The sequence below is a fragment of the Mesoplodon bidens genome (assembly GCF_964165515.1).
Source record: "Mesoplodon bidens genome assembly, chromosome: 3".
Classification (NCBI taxonomy): domain Eukaryota; kingdom Metazoa; phylum Chordata; class Mammalia; order Artiodactyla; family Ziphiidae; genus Mesoplodon; species Mesoplodon bidens.
This window is the reverse complement of record NC_138178.1, coordinates 39627909-39650195: the sequence shown is the minus strand read 5'-3', so window position 1 is coordinate 39650195 and position 22287 is coordinate 39627909. Positions and strand designations below refer to the sequence as shown.

General features: G+C 50.3%; 1 protein-coding gene across 6 annotated transcripts in view; it reads right to left on the bottom strand.

Annotated features, from left to right (window-relative positions):
• Positions 1-22287, bottom strand: part of NTRK3 (neurotrophic receptor tyrosine kinase 3) — a gene marked incomplete at its 3' end in the record, with an annotated part of 367342 nt that overhangs the window by 289040 nt on the left and 56015 nt on the right. For all 6 annotated transcript variants that reach the window (XM_081228488.1, XM_081228489.1, XM_081228490.1 and 3 more), the window contains exons 2-3: positions 5046-5120; positions 4463-4534 (exon numbers count right to left, since the gene is read on the bottom strand). In XM_081228488.1, coding sequence (XP_081084614.1) covers positions 4463-4534; positions 5046-5120 — 147 coding nt within the window. The remainder of the gene's footprint in view (positions 1-4462; positions 4535-5045; positions 5121-22287) is intronic.

Genomic DNA, 22287 nt, shown 5'->3' with positions numbered 1-22287 from the left:
TACTTATGGGGACCCCAGACTGTGGCGATCTGGTCTCTTTGTGAGACACCCCAGAGAAAACAAACCCCAGGAAGGAAGAGATGAGTCAACTGCAGGGGGTGGGGGTGGGGTAGGAGATTCAGCAACCGATCCAAGTTCACTAGTGTTTGTGGGTGTGGTCTCAAGATGGAAATAAAGCGTAAGCTCATCAACTGCCACTGGGCGGATCCTTTCTGAAACTACCAGGGCTAAGAGGGGTCTACATACAGTCTAGAGCAAGGGGGACTAAATGAAGACCACAGAGAATCTATCAGGGTTTATTCATCAGTATTCAAGGAAGAAAGTCATCAGAGAGATTGTAGATAGGAGTATTCTAGTCACCAGAGAGATGCAGGACAGAAATCCAGCTTTTCCAGAATAAAGTAATGGTCAGAATCCCTGTCAAGGCCACCTAATCTCTCTTCTTTGATTCCACAATCACCATCACCAGTAATAACAATAATTACGGCACTGTTAGCAGCTTCCATTTCTAAACTCTGATTATTTACAGGCACTGGGCCAAGTGCTATATGTGCCTCGTATCATTTAATCTTTATCACATCCCATCACCAGAACGGGCACCATTTTTACATCCATCAGCAAACAGCCATTCCAATTACCCACTTGGAAAATCCCTACCCTTAAGAATCCTTGGGACTTCCCTGGTGGTGCAGTGGTTAAGAATCCTCCTGCCAATGCAGGGGACACGGGTTCGAGCCCTGGTCCAGGAAGATCCCACATGCCGCGGAGCAACTAAGCCCATGCGCCACAACTACTGAGTCAGCACTCTAGAGCCCGCAAGCCACAACTACTGAGCCCATGAATACAACTACTGAAGCCTGCACGCCTAGAGCCCGTGCTCAGCCACCACAATGAGAAGCCCATGCACCACAATGAAGAGTAGCCCCCACTTGCTGCAACTAAAGAAAGCCCGCGTGCAGCAACAAAGACCCAACACGGCCAAAAATTAATTAATTAATTAATTATTTAAAAAAATAATCCTTAATCCGAAATCCTTAAGATCAGGGAAAGGATATAGGGTCAAGAATATTCCAGTCTCTCAAAAAGTATTTCCCTTGGGCTTCCCTGGTGGCGCAGTGGTTGAGAGTCCGCCTGCCGATGCAGGGGACACGGGTTCGTGCCCCGGTCTGGGAAGATCCCACGTGCCACGGAGCGGCTGGGCCTGTGAGCCACGGCCGCTGAGCCTGCGCGTCTGGAGCCTGTGCTCCACAACGGGAGAGGCCACAGCAGTGAGAGGCCCGCGTACCGCAAAAAAAAAAAAAAAAAAAAAAGTATTTTCCTTCATGTGTAGGAATCAGTATTTCATTCTTCACACTCCAGAAAACAGAGAAAACAGAAGCAGTCAAAAAGAGGTGGTCAGTCACTCGTAAACCTTGAAGAGTCCTAATCTCCAGCCTTCTTTGTGGCAGACCACCTGGCCTTCACATCGTTGGCTCCTTTTCTGGCACAGGAAAGAATTACACTGACTAATGCAACAGCAGCTTAGAGGTGGGAGACAGTTGAACCAATCAGAATAATTTGGATAACTTGACATTGGTACAGAAGGCAATGATCTCACCTCTGGCTTCTTATTGGGTACAGAGGGGAGAAGAAAGACTTCTCAGCCATCCCTAAGAAAAAAGAAGAAGAAGGGGGAAAACAAAAGCTGCCAAGCCAGGGCTGGGCAATTAGTGCTGGAGTAAGTGATCATCTTGTGATTGCTCAGCTGGGGCCTGAACACTTGTAAATGCATGTAGAGGACAGAAATAGAAGATGTTGTGAGAGAGCAGAGAAACCTGGTCCATCTGCCAGGAGAAAATGTCCCGAAGCTGCTGGGAAATTCACTCAGTCAGGATTTGGGGTGTGTCTTCGTAAAGGGGAAAAGTTAACAAACCAACCCATCGATGAAGCCAGTGCATATGCCTCAACCTCTTAACTCACTTCTCTGCGATCCTCCAGCAGCCCCACCGTGCCTATCAGAGCCCCCTGGACCAGGTGCTGACCCTCTCACCTCGATCTGAGCATCCAACTAGCCCCCAATATGCAGACAGTCCCAAACTGGGGCTGGACTGATGGTGACCCATCTTTCTCACTCTTGATCCCTTTGTGGCCAATAGCAAGTAATTTGTCAAGAGCCAGCCAATGTATCCAGGAGAAAACAGTGCCCAAGGTCATGGGCAGGCTCACTGGTGTCATCAGAACCTATTCCACCCAGACCCTTCCTGCCCCCAAAGTCTTGGGAATCTTGCAAAGCCCCACCAGCCCATCACTGCCACCAGCCAGCAGACCAAGATCATCTCAGAAGAAATGGTGGGTCACAGCCCTTTTCTGGGATCTCAAGGGTAATTCAAAGACAGTTTCTAGTACAACCCAACTTCAGAGACACCTTTAACCCAAGATGCATCTCCCCCCACCTCTGTGGCCCATGGAAATATGTTGGGTCCGGAAGCCCTCTCAGTTGCCCTACGAGCTTCTGGTGACACAGTGACCTAGCAGGCTCTGAGCACCAAGCCACTGTGGTCAAAAGGGACAGAGCCTCTCCTATGCTGGCAGCTTGTCCAAAGTATGACCCTAGACCGCAAACTGGCACTCCATATGTCATATTCTGCCCACAGAGTAGTTCTGCCTGGCCCATGAGTTGAGAGGTTTTATTTTTAGTTGCCAGTATTTAAAACTTGAAAGGTTTCACTGGACCTCCAGCTCTTCTTGAAAAAAAAATAAGCAGTGAATCTGGCAAGCTGAGGCCCCGCCTCCTCATGGCAGCAGTCAGCTGGAATTGCTTACAGGCTGCCTCTTAGGGGGACACATAGTCTCCAGCCTCCACTCTCCCCACCTGGTCCGCCGTGGGCATTTGGCTTTGTGACCCTTGTATGAGTTAGTATGAAAAGGAGACTTCTCAGAGGTCAAAAGCTTCTTCCCCTGGGATAGTTTACATTGAAACTCAAATCCCCAATAAAATAAACACCTGGAACATCCGGTCCAAGGCCCTCCTCTGGTCCCAGCTATGCCCCCAGCTGCAAAGAACACACATCAGGAGAAACCCACCACAGAGGCTCAATTAGGGCAAGGGGGCAATGGCTAAATGAGACAGCTGCAGGGGAGGCCTCAGTCCCCCACAGGTACTACATCAGACCTTGAGCAGTGGCCATACAGTGTGCTATGTCCAGAGAAAGGAAAGAAAGTTCAGCACAAAGCAGGGGTGGCCATAACTGATTTAAAAAATACTTACCAAGCACTCACTATGTGCTTGGGAAAACATACAGAGACCCGGGGGTGAGGCCAGGACCAACCACCCAGAAGAGAAACAACTCACCCACCACAATTCTCCGCGACTTTTCTCTTTCTCTACCTCCCCTCCACTTCCCTTGGATGCTGTGTCTCTTCCTGTGAGACTCCTATGCAGCCGGGATGCCCTTCAAGTGCAAAGTGCCTGGGCCAATACAACTCTCAAGTGGCCAAAGGAAAGATTCATCTGCACACCATTCCTCCATTTTCTCCCCAAATACAGTAGAGTCCATCCCCCTGGTTCCTATGGAATCTCTGCTCTTGGAGAACATGCCCAGCAGATGTCCAAAATGGTCACCATCCAAAAAGAAGGCTTGACCGAACAGTAAGGACCCCCAACAGGTGCAGCGTGTTGGCACTTCCCCTAATCGCTGGCCCTACGCTTCTTTTCAAGCCCACCTCTCCCCAGGAAATGGTGGTCCTCCCATCTAATCCTAGAGTCTTCAGCCCAGAATTAGGTTTGGAGAGGAAGCACCAAGCTCGTGTGATTCCACCCCTACAGGTCTAGACAGAGCCGAATGCCAGGAGGCCCCTCCACCATCAGACATGGCAGTGGTGGGAGAGGAGAGGAGGGGGGCACAGACAGAGAGGATCCCACCAGGGCCATGTCACCTCCAGCTTGTCCCAAAGCTGTGTGACCTTATATACAGGTGTCTCTGCTTTTCAGACCTCTTCTCCACTGAACCCAGAATCTATTTCGACATGACACGTGGCCTGGCCCTGCTTTTCCCCAAACCCCACGCCACCACCCCAGCACACACACACACACACACACACTTACGGACCTACACATGGTCTCAGAAGTATAGTACTCACATCACACACTACACTTATATGGGGAATTTCCTCTCATTTACATTCCAATACAATTGCAAATTTCATCACAGGAAGTGAACACACTTGGGAGTGAAAAGACACTCCTGCTAAGCCTTGGTCCTAGGCTCTTCCACCCAACAGGAAACTTAGAGATCATCAAATCCAAACCCCTTGTTTTAAGAGGCAAAATCTCAGGTGCAGAGAAGTGAAGGGACTTGCCCCAGGACACAGTGGCAAAGCCGGGTCCAGATCTCGGGCCTTGGGCTTCACAGCCCAGGACTCTCTCCCCACCCTATGACCCCACCCACCCACTCTCTGCGGCCCGGGTCCCAGCTCTACTTACATATAGCGCAAGTGGGGATTTTTGGCAAAGGCTCTGGGCTGGATGCTCCGAAGTCCTGAGTTCTTGATGGTCCTGGAGAGAGAGAAAAAGATGTTGAGCAGAGCTTATGGAGCAGAGAAACATCTCTGCTCTGGGCCAAGGCTGACAGCCAGTGAGGCCAAGACTGGACGGCAGCCGCCTGGTGAACTGAACGCATCTCTTCATCATCAGTCGTCACTGGGTGATCCAACTGAGGGGGTCCAGTGGGAGGCATCTGGGCTCACACCCCACGGGGACCTGGATCAGGGTGAGGGATGTGCCCATCCTGGCAAGTGGGTAAGAATCTGGTCCACGACTACTGCCCTGCAGCCCGCTTTGTGCCTCTTCCCTTCCACCCCAAATCTCCCACAGCCACTGGCACTGAATACAAAGGAGGAGGTGACTGCAAATTTCCTGCTCCACGGGGACCATCAGCCAAGCACAGGGCTGAGAAAGGAACACTAGCCCAGGAGACCTGGGTTCAGGTCCTGCTTTGAAACCCAAACTATGAGCTGAGCCCTAGCCCATCCCACTCCCCACACACCCCGGGAGCTGGTGCACTCACAGTTTCTGGAGGCCAGTGTAGAGCTCCATGTCCACGGCGTTGAGCGTGTGCAGACCGCGCCAGTTCTCTATGTGTCTGCAGGGGAGAGGAAAGGCAGGGTTCAGGTCAGCAGAGGGGCCATGGGAAAGGCACTGGCTTTAGTGCCAGAGACCTGGGTTCAAATCCTGGAGCAGCCACCCATGAGCCAGGATTTCTACCAAGTCGCCAATTATCTCTGAGCCGGTTTCTTCCCCAGTGTGGTGTCACGCATGCCACCTGGCTGATGGGCTCGCTGTGGGATCCCAAGCGCCAAACTCATGGACAGCATTTAACGCTCCCCTCTCAGCTCCAGAAAAACTACTCTTTAAGTTCTTGAGATCCAATCTCCCTGTGGGTCTTCCTGACTTAGTTTCCTTCCATTCTCTTTCATTCTTTTTCATTTATAGGATTGTTTAAAGGACAGGCTTGTTTTCTTAAGTTCCTGCCCGTAAAGACAATAGAAATGACGTGGTTTAAATAAAGGGGGTGTGTAGGGGGGCTTGCTGGTGAACATGGCTTGGGGGTGGCAAAGCCCAGAAGGAACACACACCTCTTCAGGGTCCCCCAGGGGCCAGACATTGATGACCCCCTTTGGGTGACCACGGCCCAATCCATCTGGAGTTCAAGAACATCAATGGCTTGATATGGCAGAATCAACTCCACAAAGGAGGGGCGACCACAGGCCTGGGTGTCATGGAAAGAACATGAGGCTGGCAGTCGAGGAGCCTGATGCCAGCTTCATCTCTGTGACTTAAGCAGCCGTGGCTTTGAACATGAGCTTTCAACTCTCTGGGCCTCTGGTGTCCTCATTTGTAAAGAGGGAGGCTTGCACCAGATCAGCAGTTTCTCCCCCATCTCTTCACAAAGATCTCCTTTTAGAACTTACTCCCAAGAGGCTTCATGTTTAGCTCCCTAAACATGTGTCGAAAAAGCACACACATTTGTTAAGTAATAATTAATTCATCTTCTCGGATTTATTAATCCAAGATATAAATCACTGTTAACCAGAGCTTTTTATCAACAGGCATAAACCAGCGCTGACTCACCCAGTGGATAAATTCCAGCCCAAAGCAAAGGAATTCTTGAAAGTACTGTTAGCATGGAAGGGCTTATCATGGGTATGCATATGATTTCCTTTGTTCATTTATTTGTTTGTTTTATATTGACAAAACACCAGGGACAAACATCCTCATTACTGCTTTTGGTGTCAAGGTGGAGAACCATCAGACTGTTGATTACCAAGGTCCTTTCCAGCTCTAGAGCTGTCTGAGCGAAGACCATTCATACACACCCGCTACCCCAAGGAGCTTCAATGGGCCACAGGAAAAGGCTTCCCGCTGCCCAAGCTGCCCTCCTGGGATCTGACTCTCCTGTCAGTGCGCCCAAAGTCTAAGCCTGCTCTTTGCAAGGCGGGAAAAGAAGTGACAGCTCACCCTGGGACGGAGCTACCCGAGGCACAGAAAAGTGGCAGCCACCTTCCCCAGACGTCTCCTCCCTAGCCCCACCCCACCCGTGGCTCTGCCATCTGCCATCGAGTGGAGCCGGAGCCAGGAAGGCCACAGGGAGGTGGTGGCCAGGGCCTCTGGAAGCATTTCAGAGTCGCGCAGTGACAAGGTATGCCAAGAGCCCTTTTTGTACCACATTCTCTCGGAGCCCCTGCTAAGCAGCCAGACACACTGGCATCTGCTGGGGACATGGACCAGGTGGCCAGGTCAGTACTGAATTCCAACTCCAAAGCCTTCTCCCTGGAAGCCCCATGGTCCCAGGACAGTTTGCTTGGTCTGGTCTCGGCCAGGGCAGGGACCCTGGCTCCATGTCAGATGAGAAGGAAGGCCAGAAGTGGTAGAAGGACCTGGGCCAGCCCCACTCCCACCCAGAGTATTCACTGGGCCCTCGGTCCATGTAAACCACCAAGTAGATTGCAGTGTTTCTGCAGGCGGCCATTCATTCATGGGAGCCCAGCTTCAGACAAGAATCTACTTCCAACGAGCAGCTGTCAATCAAGTTGTTTAAATAAATGAAATCATTTTTCTGAGCCCACATTAGAATTCCAGAAATGTGTTTTTATTATGGCTGAGTTGTCAGTCATTATTGCATTCTAATACTTTACCCCTCTCAGCCCTCCTGTCCTTATGCCCACAAATGACCCTTCCCCTGCATAGGCACACACCGAGACATGGCAGGACAATGGCTGAAGTCCTTGGGGCAAAGGACTCCCTGGTCAATAGCATATGGCCCCTGCGTCCTCTTTTGGGTCTGAGTTGTCCTACGTGGGGGAATAGCACTTTTACAGCAACGGTGCAACTGTGTGGTTAGGAGTTGGGGCTCCAGAGCCGGGCCAGCAAACTACAAATTCCAACCCACTGCTCATTTCTGTACAGCCTGAGAAAGAAGAATCGTTTTTACATTTTCTTAAAAATCAAAAGTAGAATCCTATTTTGTGACATGTGAAAAGTATATGAAATATAAATGTCCGTTTTCATATCTACTCATTTACTCTTGTCTGTGACCACTTTTCCCCACAAAGATGGAGGTGAGATGGAGCTGCAGAGACTCGCCTACAATATTGACTTTCTGGCCTTTTACAGAAAAAGGTTGCTGACCTGAGTAGCACCAGGCTGCCAGGATACTATGTGACCCTGTCCAGGTTACTTCACCTGTCTGTGCCTCAGTTTCGTCATCTGTCAAATGGGGATAATATCAATGAAATACCTTCATCATAAGAAGGACATGAAGATTGAAAGGCTATGTTAAAAAGCCCTTTCAGCAGCTGGGATGCACAGTCAGTCTTCAGGTAGTGCCTGTGATGATTGTTTTTAACCTGGGTTTTGTAGAGGCTGAGCAATCTTTTCTCAGTTTTCAAGCTAAAAAGGGCAAGCTGGTTCTGCTGGAAGTTGTCACCTCTCAGCAGTCATTGATTAAACACTCCGAGGGGCAGAAGGGTGGAGGGACAGTAAACCTGTCATTCATGACCTCCAGGAAAACTGTTCAAGCAGAAATTATAAACAGCTTCAGAGGATGCACAGACGGCAGTGCAGAGCGGGTTCCCAGGGAAGAGCAGGGCGGCGAAGGTGCAGCCTGACATTTGCAGTTGACGTGGGCAGGGCGCCTGCCAAGTTTTCTCGGTGACTCACCACTTGGTACCAGCCCGGGGGGTCAGTTATGGTAACTCTGCTGGCTGCTTTGTGCTAATGCGGAGGCCATGAGTTTTAAGTTTAAAAGGCAGGCTCTAAAAATATAATAAATAGATAAAGTATGAGAGCAGTCTGCTTTGGTTTGGTTTGTGGTAAACAGTGGTTCCCTCCGCCTAGTACAATTACATGTGACTTCTTTTTGTGTGCTTTTCTGGGTTGTCCAGGTTGTTTTCATGGAGCATTGATTTTGTCATTTGAAAAACAATCAAGAATGATCATGTTTTTGAAGGAAGGTTAGGCCCTTGAGCCCTGTGCGGGGCAGTCACTGGTCACCCTGTTCCAGGACCACAGGCTGCACCAGCCCCCCCGAGCAGAGGCATCTCACACGCCTGCTGCCGCTGTGGGGAGATGAGAACTCAGAGCGATGCCAGGAACGTGGGTCAGTGGGACCGCCAGATTCTGTGTCTGTCTGCTCAGGCAGTGTGTGGCGGTAGATGCCCCACAGAGACCTGAAGCCTTGTTCTCAGTGTGACTCCAGGCTCCCATCCCTACTTTAGTTACCTCCACTTTAGTCCCTTGAATACAATGGTTCCCAACTGGAGGCGATTTTGCCCCCCAGGGGACATTTGACAATGTCTGGAAACATTTTTGGTGGTCACAACTGGGGGACAGGAAGTGACACCGGCATCCACAGGGATGCTCCTAAACATGTCAGTAATGCCCAGGGCAGCACGTCCACAACAAAGAATTATCAGTCCCAAATGTCCACAGCATCGAGGTTGGGAAACCCTGCTTTATTATACAAGGCTTCTACCTAAGAGTCCATTGAAAAAAAGTTTCATGGCTTCAGACATAATTTTGAAAATGATTGTTTTGCAGCAAACACCAAAAGGCCCCAGGCCAACACCAAAAAGCTTTCCTCTAGGTCACAGGGTCCAGGTGAGAGAAGAAAATCAAAAGCCATGGTTCTCAGGACACTCCCGTGACAAGGGCATTACTTGAGAGGAAATGAGGGGTCTTTGGCCCACTGGACCTTGGCCCAAGCCAGGTTACACATTCTAAAAGCAATAATGGTCTCTTCTCACCAAGCTCTGGCTGGAATCCACTGCCTAGTGCCTTGCCCCTCCACTGAAAGTTATCCTTCTGCATTTCTAAGGCCTCGTCATTGCATGGAAATATGAAATGTGCCATCCAGAGAGTCAACGCAATGCCCTGTCCCTGCCCTCTCGCCACGGCCCTTCCCTGACACCACAGAATCATGACTCTCTGCCAGGAGCTGATATACAACACTGTTCCAGAGAGAGGGAGGAAGTGAGGCTTAATTCATGACAACACTGAGCTCCCAAGCCGGAGCTGGGCTTAGGGCTACAGCTCAGAAAACTTCAATGAGATCTTGGGGGTCCCATGGTCAAAGTACATGCTGCTTCCAGGTGGACTTGGGAGGAAAGGAGCCACTCCCAGTGGCTCACCCAGCAACCATTCCTGGAGCAGATAAACCCAATCCACAGTTGCTTCGGATCCCTGTGGAAATGAGCTAGGACACAAATGAAGTATTAATTAATACTTTCACAGAGAATATAACAATCCTTGTGCTAGATTAAATCCAATTGTGCTTTTGTACCATTGCTTCTTCCTCCTTCTGTTTGGCTTGGGCCAATATGGTAATGAGTTGGCAATCTCCAAGCATATAAAAATTAGATGGTACAGACTGTGGTCCCTATTTTAATTAAAAACATGCCATGTAGATATGTTTAAGAGTTGCTTATACCTCCAATATTTAAGTCCTAAACACAGAAAACCCTAGAACACTGAGACGTTCAAGTCCATCCAACACCAGGGGACTAAGTTTGTTGGGGAGGCCCATGAGAGGGCGAAGCACCCTTCACCTGGCAGAACTTTCCTCCTCACCTGGGTAATCAGCAAGACAAGGATTGGTTGGTGGGACAAGGGAGCATCCTTCCTTCCTTTAGATGTGGCAGGCCCAGTATTTCTTCATTTTCCCAAGCTTCTCTCCTCCCTTGCTGTCAGATGGCTGTTATTTTCACTGTGATTCCTCACTGCTATTAATGAGCTGTTCTTCATAACCAAATTTTCCAGACAACTAAATTTAAATGAAAAACTTCTGCATGGGGCTTCCCTGGTGGCGCAGTGGTTGAGAATCGTCTGCCAATGCAGGGGACACAGGTTCGAGTCCTGGTCTGGGAAGATCCCACATGCCACGGAGCACCTAAGCCCATGCGCCACAACTACTGAGCCTGCACTCTAGAGCCTGTGAGCCACAACTACTGAGCCCACATGCTGCAACTACTGAAGCCCGCGTGCGTAGAGCCCGTGCTCCGCAACAAGAGAAGCCACCACAATGAGAAGCCCACACACCACGATGAAGAGTAGCCCCCCCGCCTCAACTAAAGAAAGCCCACGCGCAGCAACAGACCCAACACAGCCAAAAATAAATAAATTAAATAAATTAATTAATTTAAAAAAAACCCTCTGCATGTTCAACTTCCTTGCTGAATGTTTCTTTTTTCCCAAAAAATGCATTACACACCTCCTTGACTTTTGAAGCAGAGTAAACAGAACACAGCTTAGATTTTCTTGATGATCCTGGATCATTGTGATCAACCTACCCAGCCCACTGGGCTGTAGCACAGTGACACCACTAGAGGCTCTCAAAGTAAGCAGAACCTGCGCCCCTACCCAAAGTGGTCCTACCCTGAAATGACTCTTGAATTCTAATCGCAATTGCCTTCATTTTTAATGGTTTTCTGGCTCTTCTTTGCTATTGGGTTGTGCCCCCCGGGGACCTTCCAGCATGCTGAGACCAGTCTGCTCTGCAGTCCATTGGAGAACAGAGGTCAAGAGCAGGCACCCTGAAGGTAGGCTGACCTGGAGACGACACCCAGCTCTGTGCTTAGAAGCCTGATGCCTCTGGGCCAGTTACTCCAGCCTCTCCAGACCTCAGTTTCCTAACAGGAAATCCAGCGGCCGTGAGGATTAGATGAGGCCATGTCCACGTCCTCCATTCGGCTCTGACGCCTAGCACTAGTGCAATGCATAACTGATTCCATGACTGTCTTTGGAACTGTGCCTTCAGGAAGAGTAAAAAGAATCTGAATAAGGATTTAAGGGAATATGAAAAACTTCAGGCACAGACATGCATGCACACACACACACACACACACACACACACATAGAGAGAGAGGTAGATATTTGCCCTTGTTTTCTTACTTTGTTTTGCATTCCCTTTCTGGATAATTGAGCTTGCCAGATAAGTAAGCATTCTTGTTGGTAATTCATAATCACATTTTCCTGGTGGCACCATCACTAGTATATTATATTCAGTATATTCATTCTTGGAGCTGTATCCTGGCAGGAGGTAGCTGAAACTGGTGTTTCTCAGATGTTCTGTATATGAATACTCCACTCCTCCAACACAGAACATAAGAGCTTCGGATAACAAGGCTCGACAGGTGTGCCTTCATTACCAGATGTCCCTGTCCCCTGTCAGACCTGAGGCTCCCATCACCTTCTCACCCGAATCCTGTTCTAAGACAGAGTTGGATGCCTGGGGAAACTAGCCTGGAATCTCACTTTCTAATAAGTCAGCGTTGGAGCACACACATGCATGAGCGTGCACACACACGCACACGCACATACTTGCACACACACAAAGGATGTGCCGGGCGTTTGACTTCCCAGCCTTGCAGGCCAAGGAGGAAATTGATTTGTTATCCAGGCATATTATGTCTAGTGATCCAGACAGAAGCATTAGCTTTCAATTATCTGATATGTTTAGCATTATAAACAAACCGTCTGGAGCAACAGCTCCATGGAGCGCAGGCACCAGGGGGCTGGAGAAGAGTTGCATCGGATCACACCAGCCAAGTCATCCGGTTCTCCCTCCCTTGACAGCTGTCAAGGGGGATACTAGAAGCCTGGGGAGCCTTCCTGGGCTGGCAACCCCGGCATGCCAGCACGTGAGCACACCAGCTCTACAAGCAGCTGCCCGCCAAGGACCATGGTGAACCAGCCCCACATCAAAGACACCCCCGGGACTGCAGAAAGGAACATTCAGATCGTGTGGTGAACAGATGGAAGACGGCAGCATCTGTGCCGGTTTCCTGATCAGTTCCAAAGCTCGTGCCAGGAACGAATGGGGTATGTTTGTGTGCACACCTGTGCTCTTCAGGTGCTGAAATGCTGCGTCTCCTAACAGAGAAAAGGTCAAGGGCACACATCTGGAACTCAGCCAGCTCACTGGGGAGTCCAAGCTGCCCTGCTCGGGTCCCAGCCTGTGATCAGACTGGTCTGCCCATCACCAGTCTGTCTGCTTCTCCCTATTTTCACTGCTGTCCACACATCCGCACACCAGGGAGCCACCGCCTCTAACTGCAAACGGCCACTGCCTCCTAGCTGGCCTCCCTGCTTTCACTCTTCTCCTTCCACAGTCTCTCCTCCAGAGTGATCATCCTCTCCCCTGCTTATAACCCTCCAACTGCTTCCTTTGGTCCTTACAATAAAATCCAAAACCTGGGTCGTGGCCTACTAGGTCCCTCATGAGCTGACTGTTAGCTGCTTCCATAGTCTCTTCACTGAACACATTCCCCTGGTTTTCTAGGCCCTGGCCACACTGACGTGCCTTCTGTTTTTTAAACCTGCCAGGCTTATTCCCAGTCAGAACTTCCATGAAATGCTCTTCCCTGACTCCTTTTAATCCCTCAGGTCTCCCCTCCAAGGTCACCTTCTCAGAGAAGCCGGCTCCTCTGTGAGCCCACCCTCCCTTCCCCGCCAGCTGCTCTGACGCAAGCCCCTGTTTATGTCCTTCACAGTCTTTCATAACCATCTGTAATTCTTATTTGATTACGTGTTTGTCATGTCTCTAGAACTACGATACATGAGAACAGAGATCCTATCTGTCTTCTTCCCCACTCCCTCACCTCCAGAATCTCAAATAAGGGCAGTTACCCCAGGATAAGTACATGCCTGGGAAGCCATCCAGGTTGGTGCCAAATAGCCACCTCGATGCCCCAACTCATGCCAGAGGTTTTCCAGGCTCAGCACCGGCACGGTCCTCACCCTGGGCCCAGCTGAGCAGCCCAGAGCCCTGGGCCAATCCCACAGGAACCCTGAACTTGATCTCTGAGGAGGAATGTGGCCCAGGGCACACCATTCAACATCCCAACTGGGGACAGGCAACTTGGGGCATCACTACAGAGCCCAGAAACGGGTGATCCCAGAGGTCTCAGGAGGCCCAGGGACCAGATCTCCCCCACCCCAGGACCAGATGTCAGGTCTACTGCCCACCATGGGGGTCAGGAGTGGGGGAGTGGGAAGGGCCTCCTCTCAGCAACCATGGCAGCAGATGAGATGGGAATGCTCTTGACACCTCAGCTCAGCTTTTCCACCTTTCCCTTCCCTAGGTGACGATGACCTTCACCAGAACATGAGTTTTCTGAGGGCACTGACCGGGGGTTTGTGTCCCCAGTGCCATGCAAATGCTCAGTGACATCTGGCTGAATGAATGAATGAATGAATGAACCCCGAAGTGATCAACAGCAGAGCTTAAGTGTTTAGCCCTCTACCAGTCCCCCTGTGGACCTTCCCCTGCCCTCACCCCTCGAGACACCTTCTCAAGGACTCATTCCTATTTTCTCCCTCTCTCCCCTGTCCCCTCACTCTCGCCCTCTTAGATTTTTCCATCAGCATACAAACACATCCTAGGAGAGCCCATTTCAAAAAAAATCTCCTGGACTCCATGTTCTCCAGCTACCAACTCATGTCTCTCCATCTCCGTATGATAAATGTTTTCAAAAGAATTGTCTATATTCCCAGGCCTCACCTCCTCACCTCCCTTTGATTCTTCACCCCAATCTGTCTTCTGTCCCCACCACTCCACTGAAACTACACTGTCAAGTCACCAGCGGTTTCCACGTTGGCAAATTCTTCTCTGCCACCCAGTTTCCCAGTCTCTTGGTGGCATTTTACCTAGTTAACTGCTCTCTCTTTCTGAAACCATTCTCTTCTCTAGGAATTCCTTAACTCCACTCTCTGCCGGGTTTCTTTCTATCTCCCTGGCTAGCCCTTCTTAGTCTCCTTTGCTGGTTCCATAGTCCTTGTCTGATCCCTCAATGGTGAAGTCTCCAGGTTTTGCCCCCACCCGGCCACAGAGATCTCACCCAGGTGCTTGGCTCCGAACACCATCCAAGCCTCCAAAGGTGTCTCTAGTCAGACCTCTCCACTGAGCTCCAGGCTCTTCCCTGATACGTCCGCAGGTCCAACACCAGCCCTTGCTGTCCTCCCACTTGGGCTTCTCCATCTCAGTAAATGGCACTGGTACCACCCGGTCGTCCAAGTCAAACTTCATCATTGATTGCTCCCTTCCTTCCCTCCAACAGCCGCCCCTTAGCAAGTCCACCTCCATAGGAGATCATCAGCTCTGTCCACTCCTCAGCACCTCCACTCTTATCACCCCTGATCACCCAGGCCACCATCGCCCCTCACAAAGACCACTGCCTCAAAAGCATGACCACTGCTTCCACTCCCACCTGACTAAACCTGTCCTCACACAGAAGCCTGAATGAGCTTTTCATAACATAAATCAGATCATGTCCCCCTCCCCCACCCACTCTCCACAAAAATAAACCTCCAATGGCTTCTGCACTTGGGATGGAATTCAGACTCCACCTCAGCCAGCAAGATCCTCCATGTCTGGCTCATCTCTCTCCCTCCTCAGCTCAGACTAACCTTACCCTTGTTCACTTGGCTTTCCTCCCAGGGGTCTTCTTTCTAGTCTTCGAAACATCAAGCTCCCTCCCCCCTCTCAGGACCTTTGCAGTTGGTTTTGCCCTTAAAAGCACTTGGACTCCCCTTCAATGTCATCTCCTCAGGGAGGCCTTCCCTGACCAACGACCTAAAGACATTCTGTATCACCTTCCTCTGGATCAACAGTTCTCAAGCCGGGGTGGATTTAAGCCCTCAGAGAACACTTGGCAATGTCTGGGGACATTTTTGGTTGTCATGACTGGGGAGGGGCTACTGCATCTAGGGGGTAGGGGCCAAGGATGTAACTAAATATCCTACAACACAAGACAGCCCCTCACAGCAAAGAGTTATCCCCTCCAGAATGTCAGTCATGCCAAGGTTGAGAAATGTCACTCTAGGTACTTCCTTTATATCATTTGACAAAATCTATAATTATCTCATGTATGTGTTTACTTGTTGACTGTGTCTCTCCCCCAACAGAATGCAAGCTCTCTGAGGGCAGGCAACCTATCTCGTTCACTACTGTATCCACAACACTCAGCCCAGTTCTTAGTACAAGGTAGAAGATTTAACTGAACAAATTAATAAATGACTGTACTTCCTCAGAACCCTGGGACCTTGCAGCAAGTCATGAAAACGCTATGGTTCCCAAGGTCTTGACGGGACCAGCATTTTCTCCAACTATTTGAAGAGACAAAGGTGTAAAGAAGCAAGCTGTGCCTGGGGGATTGGGGAGGGAGGCACAGCCCTGTGGCCCCTTGGAGACAGTCCCCTCTTGTCTACAGATAAGACTCAAACCACGTTGATCATAAACCCTCCAGTCCCTACTAGACATCTCAGCTTTGAACTAGGAGAGAAAGAGGAGGTCTTTGATCAAGAGCAGAAACAGCCTGAGGCAGGGAGAGACACATTAGCTTTGACCCCTTCTCCCCAGTGGGCCTTGGAGGAGAAAGTCTGACTGAGAAGGAAAGTCTAGTCTAGGCCAGAGCAGCTGGCTTGAAAGTAATCCAATAGTGCAAGTTCTGTGCCTAAGAGCAGCTGGCCGCAGCGGCCCTGAAAATGCTGCCCTTCGAGTGGCCAATTTCCTTAGGAAAATCTCAAATGGCCAGGCTACCCTTTAGTGAATTATAAAGCACTTATCACTTCTTTAACAACTACCCGTATGGAGGACTTAATTCACTCAAAATGGAAGTTATAAAGGCAAATTGGTAAGTGAGCATTAGGCTCAAGTGCGTTGCATAAAGACTTACGAGGGCAATATTTTCCCCTATTAAAAGGGTAGATTTCCTCGCTGCAACTCAGCCTCAGAGTTAATGCGGAAAAGTCACTCCAAAGCTCTGGGTGCTTTCCTTGCGAGAGGGTAATTCCAGGTCACTGGAAGGAAAGGGAGTCCTTGACTTTGCAGGAATAATTATCCCCAGAACCTAAGGGTGTCAGAGTGATTAGTTAAGGTAGCCAGCAGGAAGACAAGGTACCTAGCCTTCCCTCTGCACGGCAAGCTGGGATGGGACCAAACTACAGAGAAGAGAGAAGTCACGGGACAAAGGAAGAAGGGTGAGCTGGGCCAAGACCGGAAACAGGATGTGGAGTGGGAGACTGCAGGGAGAGAGGCTCCTTTAAAGCATCACTGCTGGAAGAAACACTGGCTCTTATCCGAGACCTAAAAGGAAGGCGTCAACAGCATTAACCCTTGTAATCTGTAAGGAAACCAGCACTTCAGTTCCTTAAGTTTCCAAAGGATTCCACTTTGGGGGCTGGAGAGATGGCCTTCCTTACTCGGTGAAGGAAATGCAGTTTTTCCTCTTGTTAACTTTTTTCACTTTCTTGCTTCAGCATCGTGAGCAGTTTCCTATCCTCTGGCAATAAGCTGTCTGTTCTCTTCCCCATCTACTCACCCTGTTGGGAGACATCCCTCCATTCACATGACTTCAATTACTGCCTAATTAGAGATGAATTCCAGCTCTACAGCTCTACCCTTAATGCCTAACCTCTCCACTGTCCTGTCTTCCTGTTCTCACAATACGCATTCCCCTGGACACCTAAGAACAAAAATATGGACAGAACAGCTTACTCTTACCTCCTGAATTCTCCCAAACTACCTCTGCTGAGTCCTCCTGACTTGAAACATTAGAGCAGAGATAGAGTAGATTTCAACTTATGTGCAATACCAGTGGGTTAGTGAGAGTTAACACAGATTGCTGTGTTTAGAAGAAGTCTGTGGTTGAGCCCGGAAAAGAACTGTGATTGATTAGTGATGTCTTCCCTGGGCACAGGATACAGAAGGGCAACATAAATACCATCTATTAACCATATCTATCCAAGAAGACTTTTGATATCTCTCTCTCACTCCTTTTCAGATTCAAGTCCTACTAATCCCTCCTCCGCTGATATTTCTAGTAGCTCCCCTCATCTTTTTATGTCCACAGCCCCTACCTGAGAGAGCCTCATGTCCAGAAGGATACAACAGCCTCGTAGCAGACCTTTCAGCTTCCAGGCTGTTCTAGGCTCTACTTTCCCTACGATGACATTGAACTTGTCCCTTAAAGGCTCAAGACCCTCCAATGGCTAACAAATGCTTCTCACGCCAAACCGAAACATCTTAGGAAGCTAAAGTCTGCAGGGAAAGCTGTAGGTGAGGGGAAGGGGTTGGACAAAGGGTCACGGATCCTTTGAGGAAAGAAGCAACTCTTTCTCTATTTCCTGTGTCCAACCCATTGCACTGTTGAAATGCTTCCCTGAAGCTCAACTCCAAACCAAAGCTGAGAGGAAGGGGGGATTGCGAGTTGGACTTGTATGAATGGCTCTTGTAACTCTCATCTTCCATATATATCCTCCAAATATCCCCTCATGCTTCTGTCACAGAAAATAAAAAGTCAGGCTGTATGAGGGATGTGTGCTCACCTCAGCAGAGAAGCCAGCCTGTCAAGCTTCACCATCCTTCTCCTCCCTAGTTCTTCTCTAGACTTTTGGAAGCAGTTTCATGCAATAAAAAATAATAGGCTTTGGAGTCAGCAATGAACTTGAATCTCTAGCCTGCCACTGACTAGCTGGGTAACCTCCCATGGTCTCAATTTCTGCATCTATAAAATAGGGATAGTGATGCCAATTTCATGGAGGCATCATAAAGATGAATTAAAATAGTGTTTGTACAAGACATAGCACATTGTCTGGAATATGCCAGAGCTCAAAGAATGATGATTTTCCCTTCCAAAAAGAAAAGCAATGTGACATCATAAGAAATACATATACTGGGTCTCTGCTCCCATTTTCAAACACATAGCTCCTAAAACCCTTGGAACCTCCAGAGCTGTGTCTTTTTGTGATGTGTCTTTTTGTATGATAATAAGATGGCCCATGGCTGGGGGCTCCTGGAGAGCCTCAGGATGGGGGCTGGTAGCCAAGGAACCCAACCAAGCGATTACAGGATTGGAACTTTCAGCCCCACCTGACTGGAGGTTGAATTAATCATCAAAGGCCAAGAAGTTAATCAATTATGCCTACATAATGAAGCCTCCATACAAATCCTAAGTGGGGTTCAGGGATCCTCTGGGTTCATGACCACATGGAGGGGCTGGGAGGGTGGCGCACCTGGAGAGGGCGTGGAACCTCCATGACCCCGCCCATACCCTGCCCTTTGCATCTCTTCCATCTGGCTGCTCCTGAGTGGTATCCTTTTATAATAAACTGGTAATAATAAACAGTAAGTAAACTGTTTTCCCAAGTTCAGTGAGCTACTCTAGCAAATTACCAAACCCAAGGAGGGGGTCCTGGGAACCTCTGATATATAGCTGGTCAGTCAGAAGCTCAGGTGACAACCTGGACTTGTGATTGGCATCAGAAGTAGTGGGGTGATATAGTCTTATGAGACCAAGTCCTTACCTGTGGGATCTGACGCTCACTCCAGGTAGGCGGTGTCAGAATTGCTTTGACTTGTAGGACACCCACTGAGTGACCACAGAGAATTACAGGATTGATTAGTATGGGGGGGAAAATCACATGTTAGATGGCCAGAAGTGAAGAACTGTATTGAGAGCAGAGAAAAAGAAGTGAGTTTTTTTCATCTCAAGCCATCACTGGATTGTACAGGCATTGAGGTCAGGAACTGGGGCCTCCTTGGCCAGGAGAGTGACCGTGCTTGTAGTTGCAGTGGTTGAGGCTGTGACATGCGTGTAGTGCGAGACCCTCTTTCCCATCTCTCCCCCCACACCCCCCGCCTTCTAGTAGAACACAGGCTGCACTTTACAAGTCAGCCCAACAAAGCACTTGCCGCTGGGACTAGTTCCCTCCTGCTTCCTCTGAGCTACTGTTCCTGTCTGCCAGCCAGCCCACCCCTGGGTACCCAATGAATGTTCGTGAAGCTGAACATCTTTTTTCGGGTGCCAATATGCCGCATCTTCCTCCCTCCGCTAAGCTTTTATCGAACCATCCTCACCCAGTTGCAATGATCAGTGATCCCCCCTCACCCTCCAGTTACTGGGGACTTGCATGGCTGCTGGTGTAGGTGTGTGACCCTGTCACCTGCACGTGGAGGCATCATTTGCCTGGCTTCCCTCAGGGGCGCATAAATTCCTTGACAACAAAGTCCACTGCAGTCTTTATTTTGGTCGCCCTCCTCTGGCCCTGTGCTGGCTCTGTGCTCCAAGTGGTCAGAGCCCACAGAGGTTCCCAGCAGCTTCTCCTTGAAACTGGGACCAGGGGGGCTCCAACCTGTGGTAGAGAAGAGCTGCCTAGGGTGTGGGGCAGGGCTGGGGTCCAACGTCAAGGGTCAGAAAAGCACAAAACGTAGGGCCGAGGAGAGATGTTGCTGACCCATGCTCCTCAGACCTCCTCCTTCAAAACTCAGCTCAGACGGACACTCCTTCTGGGAACCCTCCCTGGTCCTCCCCTTCCAGGTCCTGAGCGCCTTGGCTATGCTGTCCACCCCAGAACCATGGTTGATACTCAAGATAGGTAACAACTAGTAGATCACAAACTCCGACCAAAAAGGACTCCAGCCAAAGGGCTGGATCAGGGCCCCGAGGACCTCCTCCTAAGCCCGGTACTGATGCTTACTTAGCTCCTGGATCCCGGAGGGGCCAGGGTGGCTTGAGAGTCGGGTGTGATCACTAAGGGAGCTCAGGACGCAGGTATTTAACCACTGCCATGGAAGCACTTCACCATATTAACAACCTCCCGACCTTAGCTGGTGTGTGCTGACAGAGTCTCAGCTCCAAACAGAAGCTGTGCTTCTCACAGGACACTCACCATGTTGTCTTGTACCCTGTGACACCCCTGTCTCCCCATAAGACTTTGAGATCCTTGGGGGCAGGGACTGTGCTTTTTATCTCAGCATCCCCAGCACCAAGTCGGGCGCCCGGCTCTAAACAGCCCTCAATAAACATGGCATGGATGCGGCAGGAGCTCTCCTTTCCTGTGCTGTCAGCTTCACCCTGGGGCGAGAGCACCAACTGGGAGTCCCCTGTAGGACAGGAAAACTGAATGCCACAAAGACACCGGTGGTGCTCTGTTAGGGAGCCTGGTCACGCACACTCCCTGGAGACTGACCCTCTCATTGGAGGCATAGAAACCCCAAGGTCAAGGTGGTGCCTCGGCCTCCAGCTCCAACACCTGGGGGAACCTTCTCGGGAAGCCAGCCTTTGGCCCCGCCCCTGCAGGCATTCCTCCTTTCCAGGCTGCTGACAGCGGGGTTTACTCAGGACACCAAGGGCCTTGGCAATGTGGAACTGCACTGCAGGCTCCCCAGCTGGAGTTCAGCCACGGGACGGCCCGGGGTCCCCCTTCCAGGAGAAATGGCACAGGACAGAAAGTAGCGGCGATGCCCAGTGAGTACGGGGAAAGGGACATCTACAAGCTGGGGAGGGAGCTAGAGACAGCAGACACGGGATTTTCCCGGCACACCCCAAGAGAGCTTGAGCTCTCTTCTCAAGCCATGCACAAGGAGAAAGGAACACAGAGCCTGAGGCTGTCAGGATGGAGGGTGACAGTGACTAAGCTGACAGCATGACTGAGCACTGACCAGAGCCTCTGCTGCTGGGCTGGACCATGCCCAGCTACTCTCACCACGAGGAAGGACTTGATGTCTCCGGCTGCCTGGAGCACCTTTACCCTGCGGGCTCTTCTCAGGCTGGTCTGGCAGAGCCAAACCTCAGTACAGGTGGGGCTGGAAATCCACTGCAGTCATTCATTTATAAAGGACCCACTATGCACCAGCTGCCTCCGCCCAGCATCTGGGGTACCCCGAGAGGCCTCCTGTGGCACCAAGCTGTGGTCGTCGCCTCGTGCTCACTGTGTCTCATCAATAGGACAGAAGCTCTTCCCAGGTCCTGGTTGTTACTTCAGTGAGATGCTGGGGGTCCTGCCCAAATTCTAGCCACTCAGCTGGGCCCTAACGACCCAGAAAGGACACAACAGCCTCCTTTTCCCAGCGGATGGGCCCAGGTTTCACGATTTCTCATCACCACCTTGCTAATGGCTCATGGGACCAATTTCAAATCATGTGGACTCCTGTCTGACTCCTTGGAATCGCAGCATTATCAGTTCCTGTTATCAATAGCTTTGCTGCCCAGACCCCCCATATTAGAGCCCACGGTCAGCCACACCAGCCCAGATCAGACCCAAGGCCCCCATACCCTACTCCGCCATGATAGGTTGGAAAGGGAATGCTGGCTATACTCTGGGGACCAGCCCAACAGCTGTGTCAGTTTCCCTTAAACCTGAACTCCCCTGTCCCTAGCTTTCTTCCTTTCCTTCACCAGCATGGCACTGGGAATTTGAAATGCCCAGTAGCTGCATCTACCACCAATGGATTCCAAGGCCCTGTCCCTGGGTGTGTGAGGGTATGGTAGGGCCACTCAAGCCTCACAACCACCACGTGCAATTCAAGAATGCAAGTCCCAGGCCAGCACAGCACTTGCCTGTGCATTTCCTGAAGGGGAAAAACTGTTTAGTACTCAGATCAGACCCTCAAGGAAACTGTGTGACACCAAACTCTCACTTCCTGGGTACTTCCTAGAGGCTATGTGTGTGCAGAGGGGTTAAGGTGCAAATGAGCCCAAGGCAAACAAACACTCCCAATTCACACCATCTGGACTCATGGGTGGCTTTGACCAGCCCACCAAGGTGGAGATGGTGCTGAGTCTGCTAGGCCCAGTGCTTAAATTTGTGAGATGTTTGTCATTGCCTGACGGTGCCTGGGGGCCCCAACCCTTCAGAACATGAGGACAGGACACCAAGAGGCTGGGCTTTTTCTTAATGGAAACTGTCTGTTTGCTAAAGAGGGCCCAGTCCATTGGATCTAGTCCCGAGAGATTTCCCTGGGATAAACATTT